General features: G+C 37.2%; 1 protein-coding gene across 3 annotated transcripts in view; it reads left to right on the forward strand.

Moving 5' to 3' along the window:
* Positions 1–2,785: 2,785 nt before the first annotated feature.
* Clint1 (clathrin interactor 1) overlaps positions 2,786–19,559 on the forward strand; it is a 57,775-nt gene continuing 41,001 nt past the window's right edge. For all 3 annotated transcript variants that reach the window (XM_046462205.2, XM_046462204.2, XM_046462206.2), the window contains exon 1: positions 2,786–3,000. Coding sequence is in view for 2 of the 3 variants with exons in the window: in XM_046462204.2 (XP_046318160.1) it covers positions 2,960–3,000 (41 nt within the window). In the remaining variant the exon portion in view is untranslated. The remainder of the gene's footprint in view (positions 3,001–19,559) is intronic.

Here is a 19,559-nt window from a genome sequence, read left to right on the forward strand (position 1 = left end):
TCTGGCACCACATAAAACAAACACACAAGCAAACAAAAAAACTAAATAAACAAAATAAAGGCATTGTGTCCATCTACAACTGAAAATATTAAAAAGGAAAAAAAGGAAAAAAAAAAAAAAACAAGACTCATGGCCCAAATACTGCAAGCAAGATGCATATGTTTCTCTGCTGGGTCACTTTGGGTACTTCAGGAAGCAGAAGCCACGATGGAATTAGATGAGTAGAGATTTATCAGTAGAAAAGAGAAAGAGGGAGCAAGAATAGGGTATGAGAGATTCAAATCACAAGATAGTTCTGACACCTGTCAAGGGAGAGAAGAAAGGGAAAGAAGATTGGGTAGGAAGAGTGTCCAATTCCCACACTGCTCCAAAGAAATTGGACAACCCAAGGCAAGGACTGTCCAGGAGAAGCCCAGCATAGTCCAGAAACGGCCCAGCTCCAGCAGACCTTGAACATCACCTTGGCAAAAATGATTCCTAGAAAGAGAGGCTGTTAGGAGGTGTCACACAACCACTTTCCTCAGAACTCCTATTAAACACCTGTCCGGATGGTGCTGCCCCAACTGTGGCTGCCACACCTGTGTGCCATGAGTTTGATTTCTTGGGAAGGAAATAAACACCAAGGAGCCTACCACATGAGATAAGCTAACCATATGAGACTAACAGTCAGCATCCACTGTCTACCACTATTCCTCACATGTAATTAACACAGCTGAGTATGTTTTCTTTCAAAATATATTGGTTTGACCTTACAAAAAGTGTCAGCTCATTTACTGAAAAATGTTTTCCTGAAGAGGGGTGGGTGGGGCATTTTCTCATTTATTTTTCTAGCACTGACATATTGAAATCGCCACAAAGAAGTTACTATGGAAACTGCTCCCAAACTTGCAAGATAAAAGGTACAAATGAAGCACTTTGTTGACATGAAAAGGGTTAGCCTCTGGAGACCACTTTTGAACAAACTCTTCAAGTCTGGTTTTTCTGCGCCCTTCTGGGGCTCTCGGGAAGGAAAGGTGGACAGGCAGGTTTTTAGAGTCACTTTGTAGATAGTCCTAGCTAACTTTGAAAATGCCACAGGTGACAACTCTGGAGTAAGTTTAGACATACTCCAGCTTGGTGTTGGAATGAGAAAATTAGATAATGATGTTGTACTTTCTGGATAACTCTGGTGAGGCTAACTGCACTACAGTGAACAAGCTAACAGGCCCAGGGCAGGGGAAGGTGGTTATTTTGTGCGGAGCCCATTCAGTAGGTGTACTCTGGACTTGCTTGGTTTGAAAGTTAACTTGTCCTGCTCTTATTTATGCAAAGCGATCACTCTTTCTTATCTCCTCTGGCCACATTTCATCCTTTGAACCTTGGGCTGGACATCCTTTCAACTGGAAACGTAAACTTTTCATTTGAAAGCCCCATTGCTTTGCCTATCTCTGCTCATCTTTTACCTGTCCTCCCCACACACCACTCCAACTCACTTTCTGTGATCCCAAGCCTATCTCAGTAAATCTGAGCCAGCTCTGTCTTGATTTCTGCTCTTTGTACTTCTCCTCCTAGGGATTCCTTCAACTAGCCTCTCTCTGGGCCTTGCTTCTCTGAGCTTACTTCAGCCTTACTAAAAACCCTTTTATTAAAGCTGCTTCCAGTAACTGAGTGCAACTTGAAGAGAGGGCTTGACAGGTCAGGGTTCAGAGGTTCTGGGGTCCTTCTTTTCTAGCTTCATGACTAATAACCTTTTCACTTCTTTGTGAACCAATCTTCATCTATTCCTTTCACTGATAATTCTTTTCTCGTAGCTCTTTTCTTATGGCCAGTTCCTTTTATCATTCTGGGTTCAACTTAAACACAATGTCCTCAGAGAGGCAGTAAATATTCCCTAATGTTATTTTCCTCTTGCATCATTGCTATAACATTATCTTATTGTTTACTTAGGCATTTGCTATCTACAATTAAATGTGTTCTTAGTTATGATCTGTTTCTTCCAATGACATTTAAAGCTCCAAGAAAACTGGGGCCCCATCTGTATTCTCCACTTCTGGCACATAGGTGACACTCATTAACCAGTTGTAACTATACAATTTAAGCCCTTTGGCCAAATAAAATTTACTTGCTTTATTTTGAGGATTGACAGAAATGAATAAATGAAAACGAAGCAATGACAACCACTGCAACAACCCCCTGACAGCAGTGTGTATATTTAGACTTTCAGAAGGTGAAACTGCCAAGTTCTTTGGCGCATTACATATAACATACATATATATGTGTATGATTAGTGATGTCTTTCTAGTTTTCCATGGAGTGTGAACTGAGTTTCTGACTTTTGTAACAAAGTATCTGATAGCTGTGTAAATATAAAACTATCGTATCACAGAACCAGAGTGAAAAAGAATTTAGAATACTTCTTTAATTTACAGAGATGGAAACTACGGCTCAGAGATGTAAATATATTTGAACATTCGAAATAAATACGGCCACTTGTCTGTCAATGAAGAATACAAACGCTGATCACGCTTCTGTGATTATTATTAATAACAACAATGTTTCACATTTTAAAAGAATGAGTGTGACTACATCTTACACCACTGGTTCTGAAACGTGGGTGTGATCAGTATCTCCTGGAGAACAAACGGCTGGCCCCCACGCAGTTTCGGGTTCAGAGGGTCTGGGGCAGCAACCTCAGCAAGCCGCTGCTCTCGGAGGCTGGAAAAACTACAAGTCCCGGCGTGCTGCGCGCGCCGAGGGCGGAAAGTCGGACGCTTCCGCTCCACGCAGCGCCTCTGCCGCCGCGTCTCGACGTGTCACCGGCGGCGCCGCGGCTGTAGCAAGGGAAGGAGCTGACTTGGGGAGTTCGAGGCGGCGGGCGGCGGCGGCGGCGACCCCGGCCTGGACCTGCCCGGCACGGAAGTATTCCGGGGTCCGTGGGGAACAGCAGAGGGAGGCGGCGGCCCGGCCCTCGTGGGACACTATGTTGAACATGTGGAAGGTGCGGGAGCTGGTGGACAAAGCGTGAGTATCGGGGGGCAGTTGTGGCCGAGGCCCTCGCGGGGGAGGGGAGGAGGGGGAAAGGGAGCCGGCCCTGCGCGCGGGGTCGCCGGCGTCACGCCCCCCGGCTCGGCCGGCCCCATCATGGCGGCGGCTGGCCGCCTCTCCGGCCTGGGCCCTCGTCCCACCAGCGGGGCTGGAGACGGAGGGACCCTCCCCCGTTTCAGCTTATCTTCTCAGCCACCTCCTGTCCAGGTTGGGGTCTCTTTGCCCTGACCTCAAGCCTTGGTGCGGACGCTTTGGTCGGAGGAGGGGGCGGGTTGTCAGGAGCTGGGTCACTGCCCTGGCAGGACGAGTGTCCTGGCTCCAGGCTGTGAGCTTTGCCTCCTGAGCAGCAGGGAAGGCTTGCGGGTGGGGGACGCAGCGCACTGGCCCTCTAGGTCCCTCCGGGCGTAGTACAGAGAGATCTTGGGCCTGGTCGGGCTACCTCTTGCCTTGCTGGGCTCTCTCTTAATTCTTGATGAACCTGAAGTATTAGAGTGGGTAGTAGGTGTAACAAGTGGCCAGGCTGAAGTTATTCCATGAGACTCACCTTTGCGTTTCTAACACTAGCGAAGATAGATCACCGTGTAGCTTCTTGTGGTTCTTTTCCCCTAACTTTTTCACTGAACTTCTTTTTTGGTAGGCTGCTTGTTCCATTCGTTTTAAGGTGTCATTAAGAAATTTCCCTTAAAGAAGAAAAGAACCCATGTTTGTTTCCTGTTGACCTATTTTGGGGGGAGGGGGTACTGGGGATTGAACCACTGAGCTACATCCCCAGCCCTATGTTGACCTGTTTTTAACTTTCCTGACTGGTAAAATGGCCAATGCATAGTTGACTCCTTTAAGACTGAAATAGCTTTAGTGTCCTAGTACGCTGGGAAAACCTTAGCACTTGCATTTTAGTATGTCGTATATGACAGTAAGCTCTTCTAGGCCAGGAGGAAATAAAGTTTAAGAATTTAACCGGTCCTCTTCCTTTTGGGTTTTAGTGATTATGCAGTAGTAAGCAGGATTAGAAAAACAGTTCTTTGTGCCACCCACCTAACCTAAACTCAGGAAGTGTGGATGGCAAACTTTTCTTGACACTAGAAAACAAAATAATTTGCAGTGGCTTGGATAGTGCATCAGATAGAACTAGAATTTGACCATACTTTGCAGTTTTCTTTGCTACCAAGAAAGCAGTAGACTGCCTGCAAAACTGGATTCAAGCTTTGCGGCCCTGGGCAAGTAACTTACCCTCCCAGTGGTGCAGAATGAAAATAACTATGCATACTTTCAAAGGTTGTGAAGATTGTTAAGGGCCAAGGACTTAGATTGCATATATACCCCTCAAGGAGTATATTTAGATCAGTATACATTTGAACCATAGCAGTGTTCTGCATTTAAAGTAAGATAAAACTCACTAGAGTGAAGCTCCAAGTTTGAAAAGTGACTCACTTTAATAATTTTCCTTTACAACTATTCATTTGACCATTGAGCCCTAATATATTTATTTTGGGCTGTATATATGGTTATTATACAGATGAGTACTTGTTTAATTTTCATCTTTCATTGGCAAGAAGGAATTCTTCCTTCTAAAAGTAAAAGCATTTTATAAAACCATGTATTGTGGCACTATATCCAGTTACACTGCACCTTCAAATGCCATCATGGAAGTAAAACTGAGCCATAGAATGGTTACTCTGATTTTTAAAGAGATAAACCCATGGAGGAACAGGCACATGAGAGAATCATGAATTAAGGACTACTTGATAGCTGGATTAATAGATTGATATGCAGAAAGACCATTAGTTAGAAAGTTTGGAGACATGAGTGTCTGGCAGTACCATTTTTAACTAGCCATTTGTACTATTTGAGGCAGAATGACATGAATCTCCAGACATTGTGTTCCTTGTCTATAAAATGAGGGATTGAGCTAGAGTAAGAATTGTTTCAATGCGTATTTGAAGAAATGAGTTTCCATTAGAGACAGCTAAGTGGAACTATTATTTCACAGTAACGAATAAATTTTGAGAAGGCACTATCCTTCAGAGACATTGAGGCTGAAAAGAGATTTTTTTTTTTTTTTTAATGATAATATGATGGGAGTATAGCTATATGGTAGAGTGCTTCCTTAGTGTGTGCAAGGCTGAGATTCAGGGTTTCAGTCCTTAGTACCACAAAAACAAAGAAACAGGTCATTGGTACGTGTTACATTTAAATGTTTTAGGCAATAAATATAGTTCATAACTCAGGAAAACTAAGACTTTTAATATATATTCCTATTCAGTGAATTTACTTGAAAAAGAAAATATACTCTTTCAAATTGTGTTCCCTTGGAGTTACCTCTTACATTCAGTATGTTAGCAGTTCTTAAGTATAATGACTTTTGAGACTGAAAACTTTCTGGAAGGTAGGGGGATATTTTCCACAATTGTTGCACCTCCTGGTGGTATGAAATGGATCTATTTTGTAGAACATATTATGGAACTGAGGGAAAGCAGATAAAGCCATAGGCCAACCAGAGCCTGCAGTGCCAGTTTCCTCCCACTTGTAATCAAGTTGCATAAAAGGGAACTGTTGCAGGAAAAGATTAAGAGGCACCATTCCCACCAACGAGGACTGGCTTGACCATTGTCATCCTATGACCTGCCTTTCTTTATTTGAATAAAATTAGATACATTTATATTTGTCATCTCACACATGGTATAAATTGAAAATCATTGTAGTTCTGTAATATTTTCTCTTGTAATTTGGGGAATGTAATGAAGATGACATTCTACATTGAAGTAGATCAAGACTTAGGGTTCAAGCCCCACTAACTCTTCTCTTTCCTTACAGGGAGTAATATGTTAATGGTAAATCTATTTGATCAGCAACTCTGTTTTTGATAGAGATTAAACAGCTCTGACTAAAGCCTTACAGCAACTGCAATAAATAGTTTATTTTAAATTATTCTTTTCATCATAACTTGCATTTTTTCCCCATTAGTTATTTTCATTGGTGTATATTTGCTTGTTTTTAGTTCTTAAATGTTTAATGCAACAGCTATAGAAACTACTCTCACAGTCTTTCTGAGCGCTGAGGGAGAAACTCTTGCTTTCAAAGCGAATAGTTTCTTTTCTTACTTCAACAGATAATACATTTATTAATTCTTAGGTCAGCACTATATTTTCTGAACTTGAAAAGTACAATCCCTGCCTTTAAAAAGCTTACCACTACAAATATGCTACAACACAAATGTATTACTGGTATTCCCCTCCCACCCCTACCCTTATTTGCCCTATCTTACCAGTAAATCTCCATTCAGTTAGCTTCTGGGAACTTGAAAACAAAGATGGCAAGATGATTGTCAGCTTTTTAGTTTTCCTAGATCAACTTTTCTCTGAACCAATTATAGGTAATTCTTATTGCTGAAACAAGGAATTAATTATCTTTCTTTTCTTTCGGTAATTGAGCACAAGTGGATATTAAGAACTTAATTCCAAAGAAAGATGAGCTTAATTTGCCACCCTACACCCTGTATTTGGGATTGGATCCACAAATGCTTTACCATTGAGTTGCATCCCAGCCCTTTTTATTTTTGAGATAGCGTCCTAGTTGCCCACTAGCCACAATCTTGCAGTCATCCTACCTTTGCCTTCTAAGTATTTGGGATTACAGGTATGCTCTACCACACTTGGCTTAATTTATCTTCTGACAGCATCTAGTACTCCTAGTTTTTACATTATTGCTCCAGAGTTGAATCTTTTCTGTACTATTGTATTATTTTTCTACTTATTTAAATGTTTAATAGTTCCTTTAGGTGAAAAGAAAACATGCTGGTTGTGGCGGTATCTGTCTGTAGTTCCAGTGATTCAGGAGGCTGAGGCAGGAGGATTGCAAGTTTGAGGCTAGTCTCAGCAACTTAGCAAGACCTCATCTCAGAATTTAAAAAAAAAAAAATTTAAAGGATTGAGGATATAACTCAATGGTAGAGTGCCCCTGGGTTTAATTTCTGTACTATGTGGAAAAAAAGAAAAGAAAACGTAAGCAACTTAAATACCTTTTAATCTAGAAGCTTTATTGTTTTATCTTTCATATTTAGATCTTCTGGCTTGCTAAGCTTTAGTTTATTTTTAACTTTTATTATGCAAAATTTGAAATGTGTAAAAAAAATAGGGAACATTGTAATGAATTTTTATGGACACATGACCCAGTTTCAACAATTTAGCTAATCTTGCATGAGCTCTCATTCCCAGATACCTTATCATTTCATCTATGAATATATCGATTATATCAATCCTAAAAGGTAAGGATCATTTTGCTGGGGTACCAAGGATTGAACTCCGGGGCACTTGACTACTGAGCCACATCCCCAGCCCCATTTTGTATTTTATTTGGAGACAAGGTCTCACTGAGTTGCTTTGCACCTTGCTTTTGCTGAGGCTGGCTTAGAACTCATGATCCTCCTGCCTCAGCTTCCCAAACCACTGAGATTACAACTTGCACCACTGGGATCGTCTTTTTAGAACCATAAACACAATACCATTATTATGCCTTAAATGGTAATTCCTTAATACAAAATGTCCAGTCAGTATTCATTTCTTAATTGCCTCATAATTCCTGCTTAGTGTTTTCTGGTATATGTATAATATATATAGTCGATATAACTATCAATGCTCTCCTTTCCCTCTTTTGCCCCTTGCTGTGCTGAGAATTAAACTCAGGGCCTCCCTCACAATAGGCAAGCACTCTTATTACTGAGCCATATCATCACCAGCCTTCTCTTGATTTTCTTAATGTATAAGTTCAACCTCTACTCATGTTTCTTTCCTCTTGCTATTTCTTTGTTAAAGAAACTAGGTGTTTCTCTGTTTAAATTTTGGTAATTATGTCCCCATGGTGGTATTTAAATGTTCTCTGTCTTCTGTAATTCTTGTAAGTTGATAATTATATCTAGTCATTTAATCAAAAAAGTTCCAATTTGGGGGAGCAAGACTACTTAAATTCAAAATGCATTTTCAGTACTCATTCTAATGTTTCTTGTATACAAAAAGTTAACTCCTTTCAGTCTCAGATACACATTACTTTCTGAGACAACACATTTAACCTTTTTATAATTTAAATATTTATTTTTTAGTTGTAGTTGGTTGGACACAATACCTTTATTTTATTTATTTTTATGTGGTGCTGAGGATTGAACCCAGGGCCTCGCATGTGCTAGGCGAGTGCTCTACGCTGAGCCACAACCTCATCCCCTTAACTTTATTATTTTTTTAAGGTATCATTTTATATGAACTTCCCTTGTTTAGCCAAATTATATATGTTTGCCTTTCTGTGTATTTTACAGTAATTTGTTAACCACTTGTGCTTCTATACCATCCTTAGGCACCTCCAGGCAGTATTTAATAGATCTGAGAAGCCATTAGTGGTTCATTGATGAGAAATGGATTCAAATCTAAGGTCCACTACTGAGAAAACAGTGATCTTGTATATTAGAGTGGTACTTCTAAAATAGAAATGATGGTACTTATTTTACATGCTAGTGAGGATTAATCTAAAGCCCTTAGACTAGTACTTTATATAAAATAAACTTTGGAAGATCTAGTATTATAACTGTGTTGTGCACAAAATAATCTGTAACATTTAAAAAAATCACATAGTGTTTGAGAGAATTATCGTTGCTGTCAAATTAAGTTATTTACACGTACATAAGGATTGTGTCTTAATCCATGAAGTCAACATTTTCAGTGGGTATTATCTCCTAAAAGTCTTCTGCTGAATAGACAGCCTAACCTACAGAGAAGAAAACTCATTTAAATACCTCTGTTCTGTGTGCCTTGTGTTATTTTTACCAAATCATAAATGCTTGTACTTTAACATTGTAAAGCATATTGCAGAAATACGCTTACGAAACCATGTTGAGGAATAAAGTCTTTGGACAGACATATTGCAATTTCCATTGCTAATTCTTATATTTTGTTCAGCTTGTTTTCTATTTTCTCAAGATTTTAAAGACACTGCTAATGTAAAACATTTTTTATGAGTTCAAATTGTGAGTTCAAATTATGAGTTCAAATTATGAGTTCAAATTGTGTGGTGTTTTTTTTTTTTTTTCTCTTTTTAAGAATTACTGATTTCTAGTACATTGTTTCAGATTTTTCTTCTGAAGTTAGGACAAAACATTTGATAAAACCACCTTAACAGAATGTTTTGTTTTATGTTGTAACTAAGGATTGAATTCAGGGGCACCCTACCACTGGGCTGCTGCTTCTCCTGACCTTTTTATCTTTTGAGCTAGATTCTCAATAATCTAACTTCAGACTTATGATCCTCCTGCCTCAGCCATCTAGGTAGCTGGGATTATGGGCATGAGCCACTATGCCCAGTTTAACAGAGTGTTCTAAATAGCTCATCACCTGTTTTTAAAATTTTAAAGATAAAACTGGTCATGAGTGTGCTAAACTTGATCAAATTTCTTTGGATTTCAATTTTATTTTTAAATAAAGAATGATAGGAATCATTGGTGGAGAGACATGAATTAAGATAATTCTACTGTATAAAATGAGGACAAAATCTAGTTTCTAGGACTGTTAAAAAAATTAAATGAGCTAATAGATTGTGAACATTCTGTTAACAAATAGTCACAGTAAATAATCAAATTCAGAAAGTTTTGTTATTTTGTTTCTTCTGTTTTGTCATTCTGAGAAAATTTCAAGAGCAATAACCCAAAAGTTAAAAATTGTAGATGAATAAAAATTATTTTTCAAGTTAATTGTAATTAATAGAAATTTAAAATTTGATGTATATTTTCATAAATTTTAAACCCCCCTTTTTTTTTTGGTACTGGGGATTGAACTCAGGGGCACTCAACAACTGAGCCACATTCCCAGCCCTATTTTGTATGTTTTATTTAGAAACAGGGTCTCACTGAGTTGCTTAGTGCCTCGCTTTTTTGCTGAGGCTGGCTTTGAACTCATGATTCTCTTATCTCAGCCTCCTGAGTAACTGGGATTACAGGTATGCTTCCTCATGCCTGGCTTTAAGCTCTTTTAACTGTGAAATTTTTACTGATTTTTTTGTTTTTTTTTTTTGTTTTTAGTGACCATTTTATCATACCTGTAAAAACTGTAATTGGGATGTATAGTGCAAGTAAAATTCTTAAGCTATTCTTATTTGAATATCTTGGATATTTGACCAGGTAGAACCAGTTTTACATATGATACCCCTTGTCATGAAAAAAAATCTCACACTGTTCTTTATCTTTTAAAACAAAATCAGTCATATAAAAAGCAAATAACCATAGGCATGGATCATATTACATGAAATTAACCCTTTTACTGTGTTCAATTCAGTGGTATTTAGTACATTCACAGTGTTGTGCAATGAAGCAGATTTTTGCAAAACCTTATTTTGAAATTAAATATGTAGTGTATTTAGTTTTCATATCTCTTCAATTTCCTTAACTCACGAATCTCACCTCAGACTTGTGATCCTCCTGCCTTAACCATCGTGGTAGCTGGGATTATGGGCGTCTTTGTCTTTCATGGCATAGGTCATTTTATATTTGTTTTGTTTTTTGTACAGTACTTGGGGATTGACCCCAAGGCCATTCTAGTACTGGGCTACACCCTCAACCCTTTTTATTTATTTGTTCTTGAGACAGAGTCTTTAAATTGCCCACCTTGAATTTACAATCTTCCTGCCTCAGCCTCCCAAGTTGCTGTGATTACAAGCATGTGCCACCACATACAGCGAATATTTTAAAAACTATAAACCATTTAGTTTATGTAACAGTCTTCCAATTTAGGTTGAGCTGACATTTTCTCAGGTTATATTTTAAGCCATTCAAACTGGAGTACCACATTAAGTGATGCTGTGCCCTTTCCAGGAGGAAGATGTGTTTATATGCTCCTCATTGGTGATGTTAATTTTGATCACTTAGTCAAGTTCTTGTTTGCTTCCTCTATCCTACTGTTTTTCTCATTGCAGCTAATAAGAAATCTAGGAGGAAACACTTTGAGACCTCTCATCAAACTTTCACCCCTAGATTTAGCATCAGTGGATGCTTCTTGCTTGAGCCAGTCTTTACTACAATGATTGCAATATTATGATTAGCCCAACTCCAATCAAATTCTCCATATTTATCAATTTACTGTAAATAAAAATCCTCATTGTTTTCCTGCCTCCTTCTTTTTATTCTTTCATTTATCACTCCATGGATATTTCATTCAATAGGCTGTAATTCATTACTGTTCTTTTTGTTTGTTTGCACCAGTACTGGGGATTGATACCAGGGGTACTACCACTGAGCTACATCCCTATCCCTTTTTGTTTTGATACAGGGTATCACTAAGTTGCTAAGGCTGACCTCAAACTTATGGTCCTCCTGACTCAGCCTCCTGAGTAACTTGAATTATAGGAGTGTACCACTGCAACCTGCTGTTCATATTTATTTTGATAGTGAAATTGCCTCAGATGTTGCTAATCTATCTCCTTTTAACATGGACTTTTTTTCTTTTTAGTGTTTTTTCAGTTTCTGATACAAGATATTTTTGGATTATACTATACTTTTGCTGTTTCAGCCTTAAGTAAGCCCTATTTCAAAGGACTCCTGGATTTAGTTCCTTTTAGTGGTGAGGCAGATATTTTTACATAGATTATATAGTTGATTATATATAGAGAGAGATTTTTGTCATAATTCATTGCTAGAGTTCCTTAATATGCAAAATTACCTCATAATTCAAAGACAGAGCTCTTTTAGAAGTGGGTTGGTGGTAGTTTTCTTTTGGATAATTAAAAGTGTAAGGTTTTGTTATTTTTAAGTTTTAAGAGAACATAATTTTAGAAGGCTGCATATATGTTGTCTCCCTGTTTTTTCTACTTTAGCAATGTAATTTGCTTTCCTTAAGTCAATTAAGTATGAACAGACAAGAATCAAAGCATACTTATTTTGATTAAGTCAATAAAATGCTGTTAGGGAGTGTATTCTTCCTAATAGTATTTCCTGTTAACAGTCTTACACCTGCAGTTCAGATTCGTCTCTTGCATTGAAAGTTCGTTTGGCTTTTGAATTGTTTATACTAGCAGCTAATTACTGAGTAATTTAAGAATCTTAACCATGGCAGCACTATTCTAATTAGAATACTGGATGTTGGCACTTTATTTAGCAAACAGAAGTATAAGATATTTGTGTTTGTGAAATTTTGTAAAGTAGTATTAAGGACTAATTTATCTGTATATAATCTTATAATATATGACATGGGCTTTACCTCCAAACCAAATATATAATTCATTTGGAATATGAAGTCTTTTGACTTCAGTTGGGAAAAAAAAATGGTCATATGTTGAGTAGCATTTTTGTAGTAATTAAAACACACCAAAAAAAGCCCCCCCAAAACTATACAGTTTTAAATAAATGCACTGCCTTAATTTGAACATTAAGAAAAGTTTGAGAAACTTGCTGTTGATTACAGTATTGGTTATGAATTTAATATAGGTAATATCCCTTTACCCATCTTGAGGCTTAAAAAGGGTAATTTGAAAATAAATACATAGTTGACATTTCTTTCTGTTTTTTCTTTTTCTTTTCTTTCTTTCTTTCTTTTTTTTTTTTTTTTTTTTTTGTGTGTGTGTGTGGTTATTTTTGTGGAACTGGGAATTGAACGCAGGGGTGCTCTTCAATGAGACAGCTCCCAGCCCTTTTTGTTTTTATTTTGAGACAAGATCTCAAAATAAAACTCTAAAGAATGATATATATATATATCTATATCTATATCTTCAGAGTTTATATTTAGGTTTTCAAATGTTTCTGTGGGACATAGAAGTCTTATGCCAAAGATTTTAACTTTTTAAAATCTCTTCTAAAGGTTCATGAGATATCACATGACAGAGCAGATTAAGAAATCTTTATAGCCTTGCACCCAGATGACCTGAAATTGAAGCATTTTTCCATGATAGCCTTTTAAATCCCCCCCCCCCCGAAGATGATAATTTATTAATTCTCTATATGTATTTGATGGGTAAACAGTATTTATTTTAGTCCCCTCTTGGTCTCAGCTTCCTTCCTTCCATTCCCCCTACCCAAGATACTAGATATTTTATTTGTATACTCACTTTCTTTCTTTTTTTTTTTTTTTTTTGGTACTAGGAATTGAACTTGGGAGCACAAAACCACGGGGAGCCACATCCTCAGCCCTATTTTGTATTATTTAGAGACAGGGTCTCACTGAGTTGCTTAGCTGAGGTTGGCTTTGAACTCGCAATCTTCCTGCCTCGGCCTCCCTTGCTGCTGGGATTACAGGCGGGCGCTACCACGCCTGCCTTGTACACTCACTTAAAAAATTTTTTTTTTTTTTTTAGTTGTGGATGGACATAATTTTTCTTATTTATTTTTATGTGGTGCTGAGGATCAAACCCAGTGCCTCATACATTCTAGGCAAGTGCTCTACCACTGAGCCACAACCCCAGCCCTGAAGTGCTGTGTGTGTGTGTGTGTGTGGTTATTTTTGTGGAACTGGGAATTGAACGCAGGGGTGCTCTTCAATGAGACAGCTCCCAGCCCTTTTTGTTTTTATTTTGAGACAAGATCTCAAAAGTCATTTTTTACCTTCTCTTTATGTTTCTGGCGATTGAACCTTAAGTACTTCTTTTATGTGAGGCATTCCTAGTTAGACACTGAGAAGGAAGCAGTACTCCATACAATACAGTACAGTCAATTCTTATTATTTGAGAGAGTTAGTTTTTGTAAAGTCTACACTGAATACAGGCTGAACCATTGTTCTTAGGAGAAAATATAGGGTCAGGTTTTATAACCTTTTTGACACAGCATCACCTTTATTCCGATCAGTACACAACCTTTTTTGTGTGTTTTTATTTAAAGATATCTTATTTAATATATATTTTATGATTTATTGTTGAATTGTAGCACTATAATTTGTACCTAAAAAAAAAAAAAAAAAGCTATCCAATGCACATACTTTCTCTATAAGGCACATCATAACCTTCATGAATTTAGGAATACTAACTAGCACTTCAGTACTACACTTGCAGGCTGATCTCCCTTGCACAGTACTGTGGTCTCCAGTGGCACTATCACTGAGCTATATCTTAACCCTTTTAAATTTTTTTTATTTTGAGACAGCATCTAAGTTGCCCAGTCCAGTCCAAGATTGCAGTCCTGCCTAAGCCTCCTGAATAGCTGGGATTATAGTTGTATACCACTGTGCCCAATTTGTGGACTGTTTTAAATAGCAAAATCACTGAGAAGCCCAAAAATATGAAAAATGTGTCACTAACTAGACCATAGAAAGAATACATGTTTATAGAATGAGAACTAAAACAGGACCGAGTGTCACCTTATTTGACCTCAGCTAGGAATGTGTGATGGATGACTCAGAATTTTTGCTGTTCTGTACATGTCCATGAATGATCAGGAAATTACTGTGAATATTAATTTTGGGATTACAAATATAATTCAGTGTACAGGCAAGTTTGCAAGTATGGAGGCCACAAATAATAAGGAATAACTCTCCTCATTTTAAATAAATAAATAAGAAGAAAAACAATTAAAAACAAAAAACACAACAACTTTAAAGTTGAAACAGCAACAGTCAAATTGCTGCTGAAGTTTGTAATATACCTGGGATAGATGCTTCCTCTTTGCAAGGCAGGATGTAGACACATGGTTATACATTTGAAGAAGAATCAGAAGTGTAAACCATGAGAGAACAGAAAGCATCGAGAATTTAAGGCAGTCCCAAAGTACTCTACTGTTTTCCCCTTCTTCATCTCTGTATCCCTCCATGGTTCCAGTTGCAGTTGAAGTTTTGAGAATCCCAAACTACTTTTTACTCTTTTTTCAGTTCCTCATCATCTTCAGACCTAGAGATTGAAGAGACACTCAAACCAAGTCTTTTCTCCTCTTTCCTTTAGCTTATCTAAGCTAACCATAGATTTGGAGTCAAATGACAGATCTTTGGTTGAAAACAAAGAAATCTCAAACTTAGCTGTCTGAGCAACTTTCTTACTTTTTCTTTCTTTCTTTCTTTTCTGTTTTTTTTTTTTTTTTTGCACAAATGGTGTGACTACTTTATGTACAACCAGAGAAGTGAAAAATTGTGCTCCATTTGTGTACAATGAAGCAAAGAGCTTTCTGCTGTCATGTATAACTGATTAGAACTAGTAAAATTATAATTTAAAAAAAAGAAAAAGCTTTCTTACTTTCTAAGCTCATGGGTGCATTGAATTGTTCAGTCCTTTTCTGCATTTTCACCTTCTGTAGTATTTCACTGTAATTTTATCACCACCTTCTCTGCTGCCACCTCAACAGTTGTTTTAGGGGATTCTTCCTCTTTGACAGGCAGTTCTATGGGCTTTGGTTCTTCCTGTTTCATTTCCCAGTGTGACTTCATTTACCTTCCCATTTAAATGTTCTTTAGGACATGCCTGGAGCCTCTTGAAGTGAACCTGCTTCATTCCCTTGATCTTCATAACATGACCAAGAAAGGAGTGAAATTCTTGTTTAAGTTCAGCAAGTTTCAGCTTACTAACTCTATAATCTCTTTTGCCATTTCATACCCCTCCTTTTACCTGCTTTGTAAAGCTTACAGTGTATTAAAGGAATTAAGACAAATTCATAAATAGCCATTATACATAACTGACTGTAATACACAAGAGCTATTTGACCATAGGAAGGGGAGATTATGACTTGGCAAAAATCTCAAAAGGCTTCATTTTTGCATCTTTTTTTAAAAACAAATTTTGATTTTAACTGAAAGCATTGATGGGGATTTCAGGAGTACACAGTCACAGAGGTAAAAAGAAAGGGCATGTGGGTAATGTAGTCATGTTAATCAGCTAGTAATTTGTAATTCGGTGTAACTCTCATAAAGGAAATGAAACAGGAGGAACGAGAGAAAAGGCTAGATAGATAGCTTGAGGCCAGATCACCAGTTCACTTAGGACCTTTGCATAGAGCTTTTTAAGAATTCTAGTTCTTTTCGTTCAGCTGATAAAGATTTTTTGAACATTTACTATAACCAAGCCTGTTTCAGGTATTGAGGGTCTTTGAGGAAGATACTGGATTTTGTGTCCTTTTAAGTATTTTCAGTCTGAGAGGGGGTTGGGGACAGGAAAGAACATATAGACAGACTCCCCCCCCACCCCCGGGAATTTGGAGAGTTAAAAGAAGGTTGCTTGGCAGTAGTGATGCTTAGGCTAAAACCTGCTGATGAAGAAGATTTATCTGGGCAGCAATTATTGGTGGCAGAGGACTTAGAGAAAACAGCCTGTACCAAAGGCCTAAGAGTGAGAATGACACAGTGATGGGACTGAAGAAGTAAATTGGTATCTCACATAAAGAACCTTTTATGTCATGTTAGGGAACTTGGCCTGAAGATATTGTGTCCATCTACAACTAAAAATTAAAAAAAAAAATGAGATAGGATTTATAATTAAGCAAGAGTTCTCTTTAGCTCTAGCCTTAGAGGAAATTATAAATAGAAGCATAAAGACTAGTTATAGTTAGACTGGGCCAAGACTGTTGGCCCACGTGAAAAATGGTGTGGCCCTAGACTAAGGTAGTGTTAGTGTGGGTAGGGCAAAGTGGACAGATGTATTTGAGAGTTACTTGGGAAATAGAATTGAAAAGATCTTAAAGACTGAATCCTGGATGGGAAACAAGTGAGAGAAGTGATCAGCACTATCCACTGATAGAAGAGGAGGAAGATGTTTGAAGAAAGGTAGTAATAAGTCTGTGGTGTACTAACCCACCCAGCAATAACTGCCTTAAAGATGAATATGGTGATGAGTTGGAGAAGGAACAGACACACATCAGAAATAGATTGTTAATGTGGCTTTTCTAAGAATCAGATTAGTGGTTAGCACCTCTATTTTTAATATGGAATTAACATGATTGGGGTACTAATGGGCAGTAGACACTGAGGGAAAAGGCCTCCAAAGATAACTCCAAACATCAGCCTGCCTAGCCCCTGAGATCATTTTTCAGGATGAAAAGTAGTAAAACTACCATCTTGTTGTTCCTTCTCAAGTAATATATAGAAAATAAATTTTATTGTAAAAAGCAGCTCATATTTTAAGAGTAATTATATTTTTACTCTTGGGACTCAGTAAAGCCAATTCTTTTGCATATCTTGCATACATAATATGTAGTTGTGTAATTGTCCCGTGTGAAAATGGTAACTTCTTCATGTGATGTTCCAAAGAAGGAGCTATTGGTCTGAGAGTAAGCTCTACCTCTTTGCTTGAGCTCTTTGTCCTGTTTGTTCAACTGTGAAGTATAAAATATAAAATCAGCAAAATATGAAGGAAAAAAGAAAGCTTAGCAAAAGAAAACATGGCATGAGATTATCAGATAAGGAGTAGGAAAACAAAAGGTAAAAATAGATGAAAATTTTGAAGGGATTGGAGTAAAATTCAAATACATTTTTTTGGAATTCAGTGTAAAAACAAGGTACAAAAATAGTAAAACAGATGAAATTCAAAACAGGTAAGATTGATGGATATAAATATGCCCCAGCTAGAATGGTTGTTACCCAAAAGACAAATAACAGATGCTGGTGTAGATATGGAAAAGGGTGAACTTTCACACGTAAGAAAGTAAATTAGTCCAGCCGTTATAGACAATGATATAAGAGATCCCTCAAAAAATAAAAGTAGAACTATTATATGATCGGCAATTAAACTTCTAAGTGCATATCCAAAGAAAATGAAATCAGTATATCAGAGCAATATCTGTCCTCTCATTTTTATTGCAGCACTGTTTACTGTATCCAAAATAAGGAATCGGCCTTTACAAGTGTTCTTCAGTAGATGAATAACAAAAATGTGGTACATATAAACTGTCGGAACAAAATCCTGTCAATTATGGCAACACAGATGAACCTGGAGCTGAATCAGGCACAGAAAGACATATGCCATGTTATCTTACTCATATGTTGGTCAATGGTAGCAAAATTATAGTTAGAAGAAATAATTATATATATAGTAGGGTAGTTATGGTTAGTTAACAGTATTTGAATATTTCAAAATAGAGGATTTAAATATTCTCACCACAAAGAAATAATAATTGTATGCCAGTGATGGATATGCTAAATACTATGACTTATTACCCAATATATACACATATCAATTAAAAACAAGATCAATACGTAAAATAAGCAAGGCAGGAAACCTAAGATCAGCAATGAAGAGGTATCAAGAGATTTTTAAAATACGCTAAATATGAAAGATTTAAAGCACATTAAAAGTCTGACAGCTGCCTAAGAAAAGTTTAGAAATATAAAAATAAAAGACCAAAGGAATAGCAACCATGAGGTAGAAAATAAGAACAGATACTAAAACATGAATGGTAAGATCAAAAGTATAAATTAACAATATATTTGATAATTTAAAGAAAATATAACTTTTTTAGAATACTGTATGCCAAAGTGGGTTTCTTGGGACACTTAACAGGGTATTCTAGGAAAAACATTATATTGTCTCAGAACTTTTGGAAATGTATGATACAGTCTCCTCTTGGAGACTCATGATACACCGTTAAAAGTAGGAAAGTCTCTGAGGGGTGGTGCTGCAGTAGTAATGTCCTTGTTTAAATAGGACAAACCTCCCCCATGGAACCCTTTCCTTGCATCTGTTATCACTCCCTACCTAATATTTTTCAGAAAACACCAGTTAGACTACTGCTCTAAAGGAAAATAAAAATGAAAATCTTGAAAGTTACTGAGAAACATGATGAAGGAAAAAGAGTTGAAAAGAGAAAAATTGTTTTGGTTGCTGACTGGAATTCCTAAGGAATAGGGTCCTGTTGAAGTAGTAGTGTTCTGCACGCACCCAGTGAGAAAAGAGCAACTTTATAACCTTACATATGCAGGCAGGGAACCAAGAGAACCCAGACTGCTGAGCTAGGAGGAGTTAGAGGCAATCCCCAGAATTAAATCACCCCAGCTATGGCCAAGTTTTTTCATTGTATAAATAAAAAATATTATAGGCCAGGTTTGGTGGCACTCACCTGTAAACCCAACTGTTTGGGATACTGAGGCAGGAAAATAGAGTTGATGTTAATTCTGGGCAACTTAAAAAAAGGGCTGAGGTTGTAACATGCTCAGTAATAAAAGTACCCTTGGGAGGCTGTGGCTGTGGCTCAGTAGTGGAGTGCTTGCCTGGCACATGTGAGGCCCTCAGTTCAATCCTCAGCACCACGTAAAAATAAAATAAAGCTATTGTGTCCACCTATAACTAAAAAAATAAAATTTATATCTATACATATAAGTACCCCTGGGTTGATCTCCAGTACAATTAATAAATCATAATAAATTAAAAATGTAAACAAATGTACTTTAATTATTACCATCCTAATCCAGCTGTTTTCATATTTATAAGTATTTATGATTTTGCTTTTAAGAGCTCTTTTTTTAAAAAAAAAAATATTGTTTTAGTTGTAGATGGACACAAAATCTTTATTGATTGATTGATTGATTGTGTGTGTGTGTGTGTGTGTGTGTGCTACTGAGGATCAAACCCAATACCTCACACATGCAAGGCAAGCACTCTTATCAGTG

Source organism: Marmota monax, unplaced genomic scaffold (genome assembly GCF_021218885.2).
Source record: "Marmota monax isolate L192 unplaced genomic scaffold, Marmota_monax_Labrador192_F-V1.1 WCK01_AAM20220418_F8-fsc00236, whole genome shotgun sequence".
In the NCBI taxonomy this organism is placed as follows: domain Eukaryota; kingdom Metazoa; phylum Chordata; class Mammalia; order Rodentia; family Sciuridae; genus Marmota; species Marmota monax.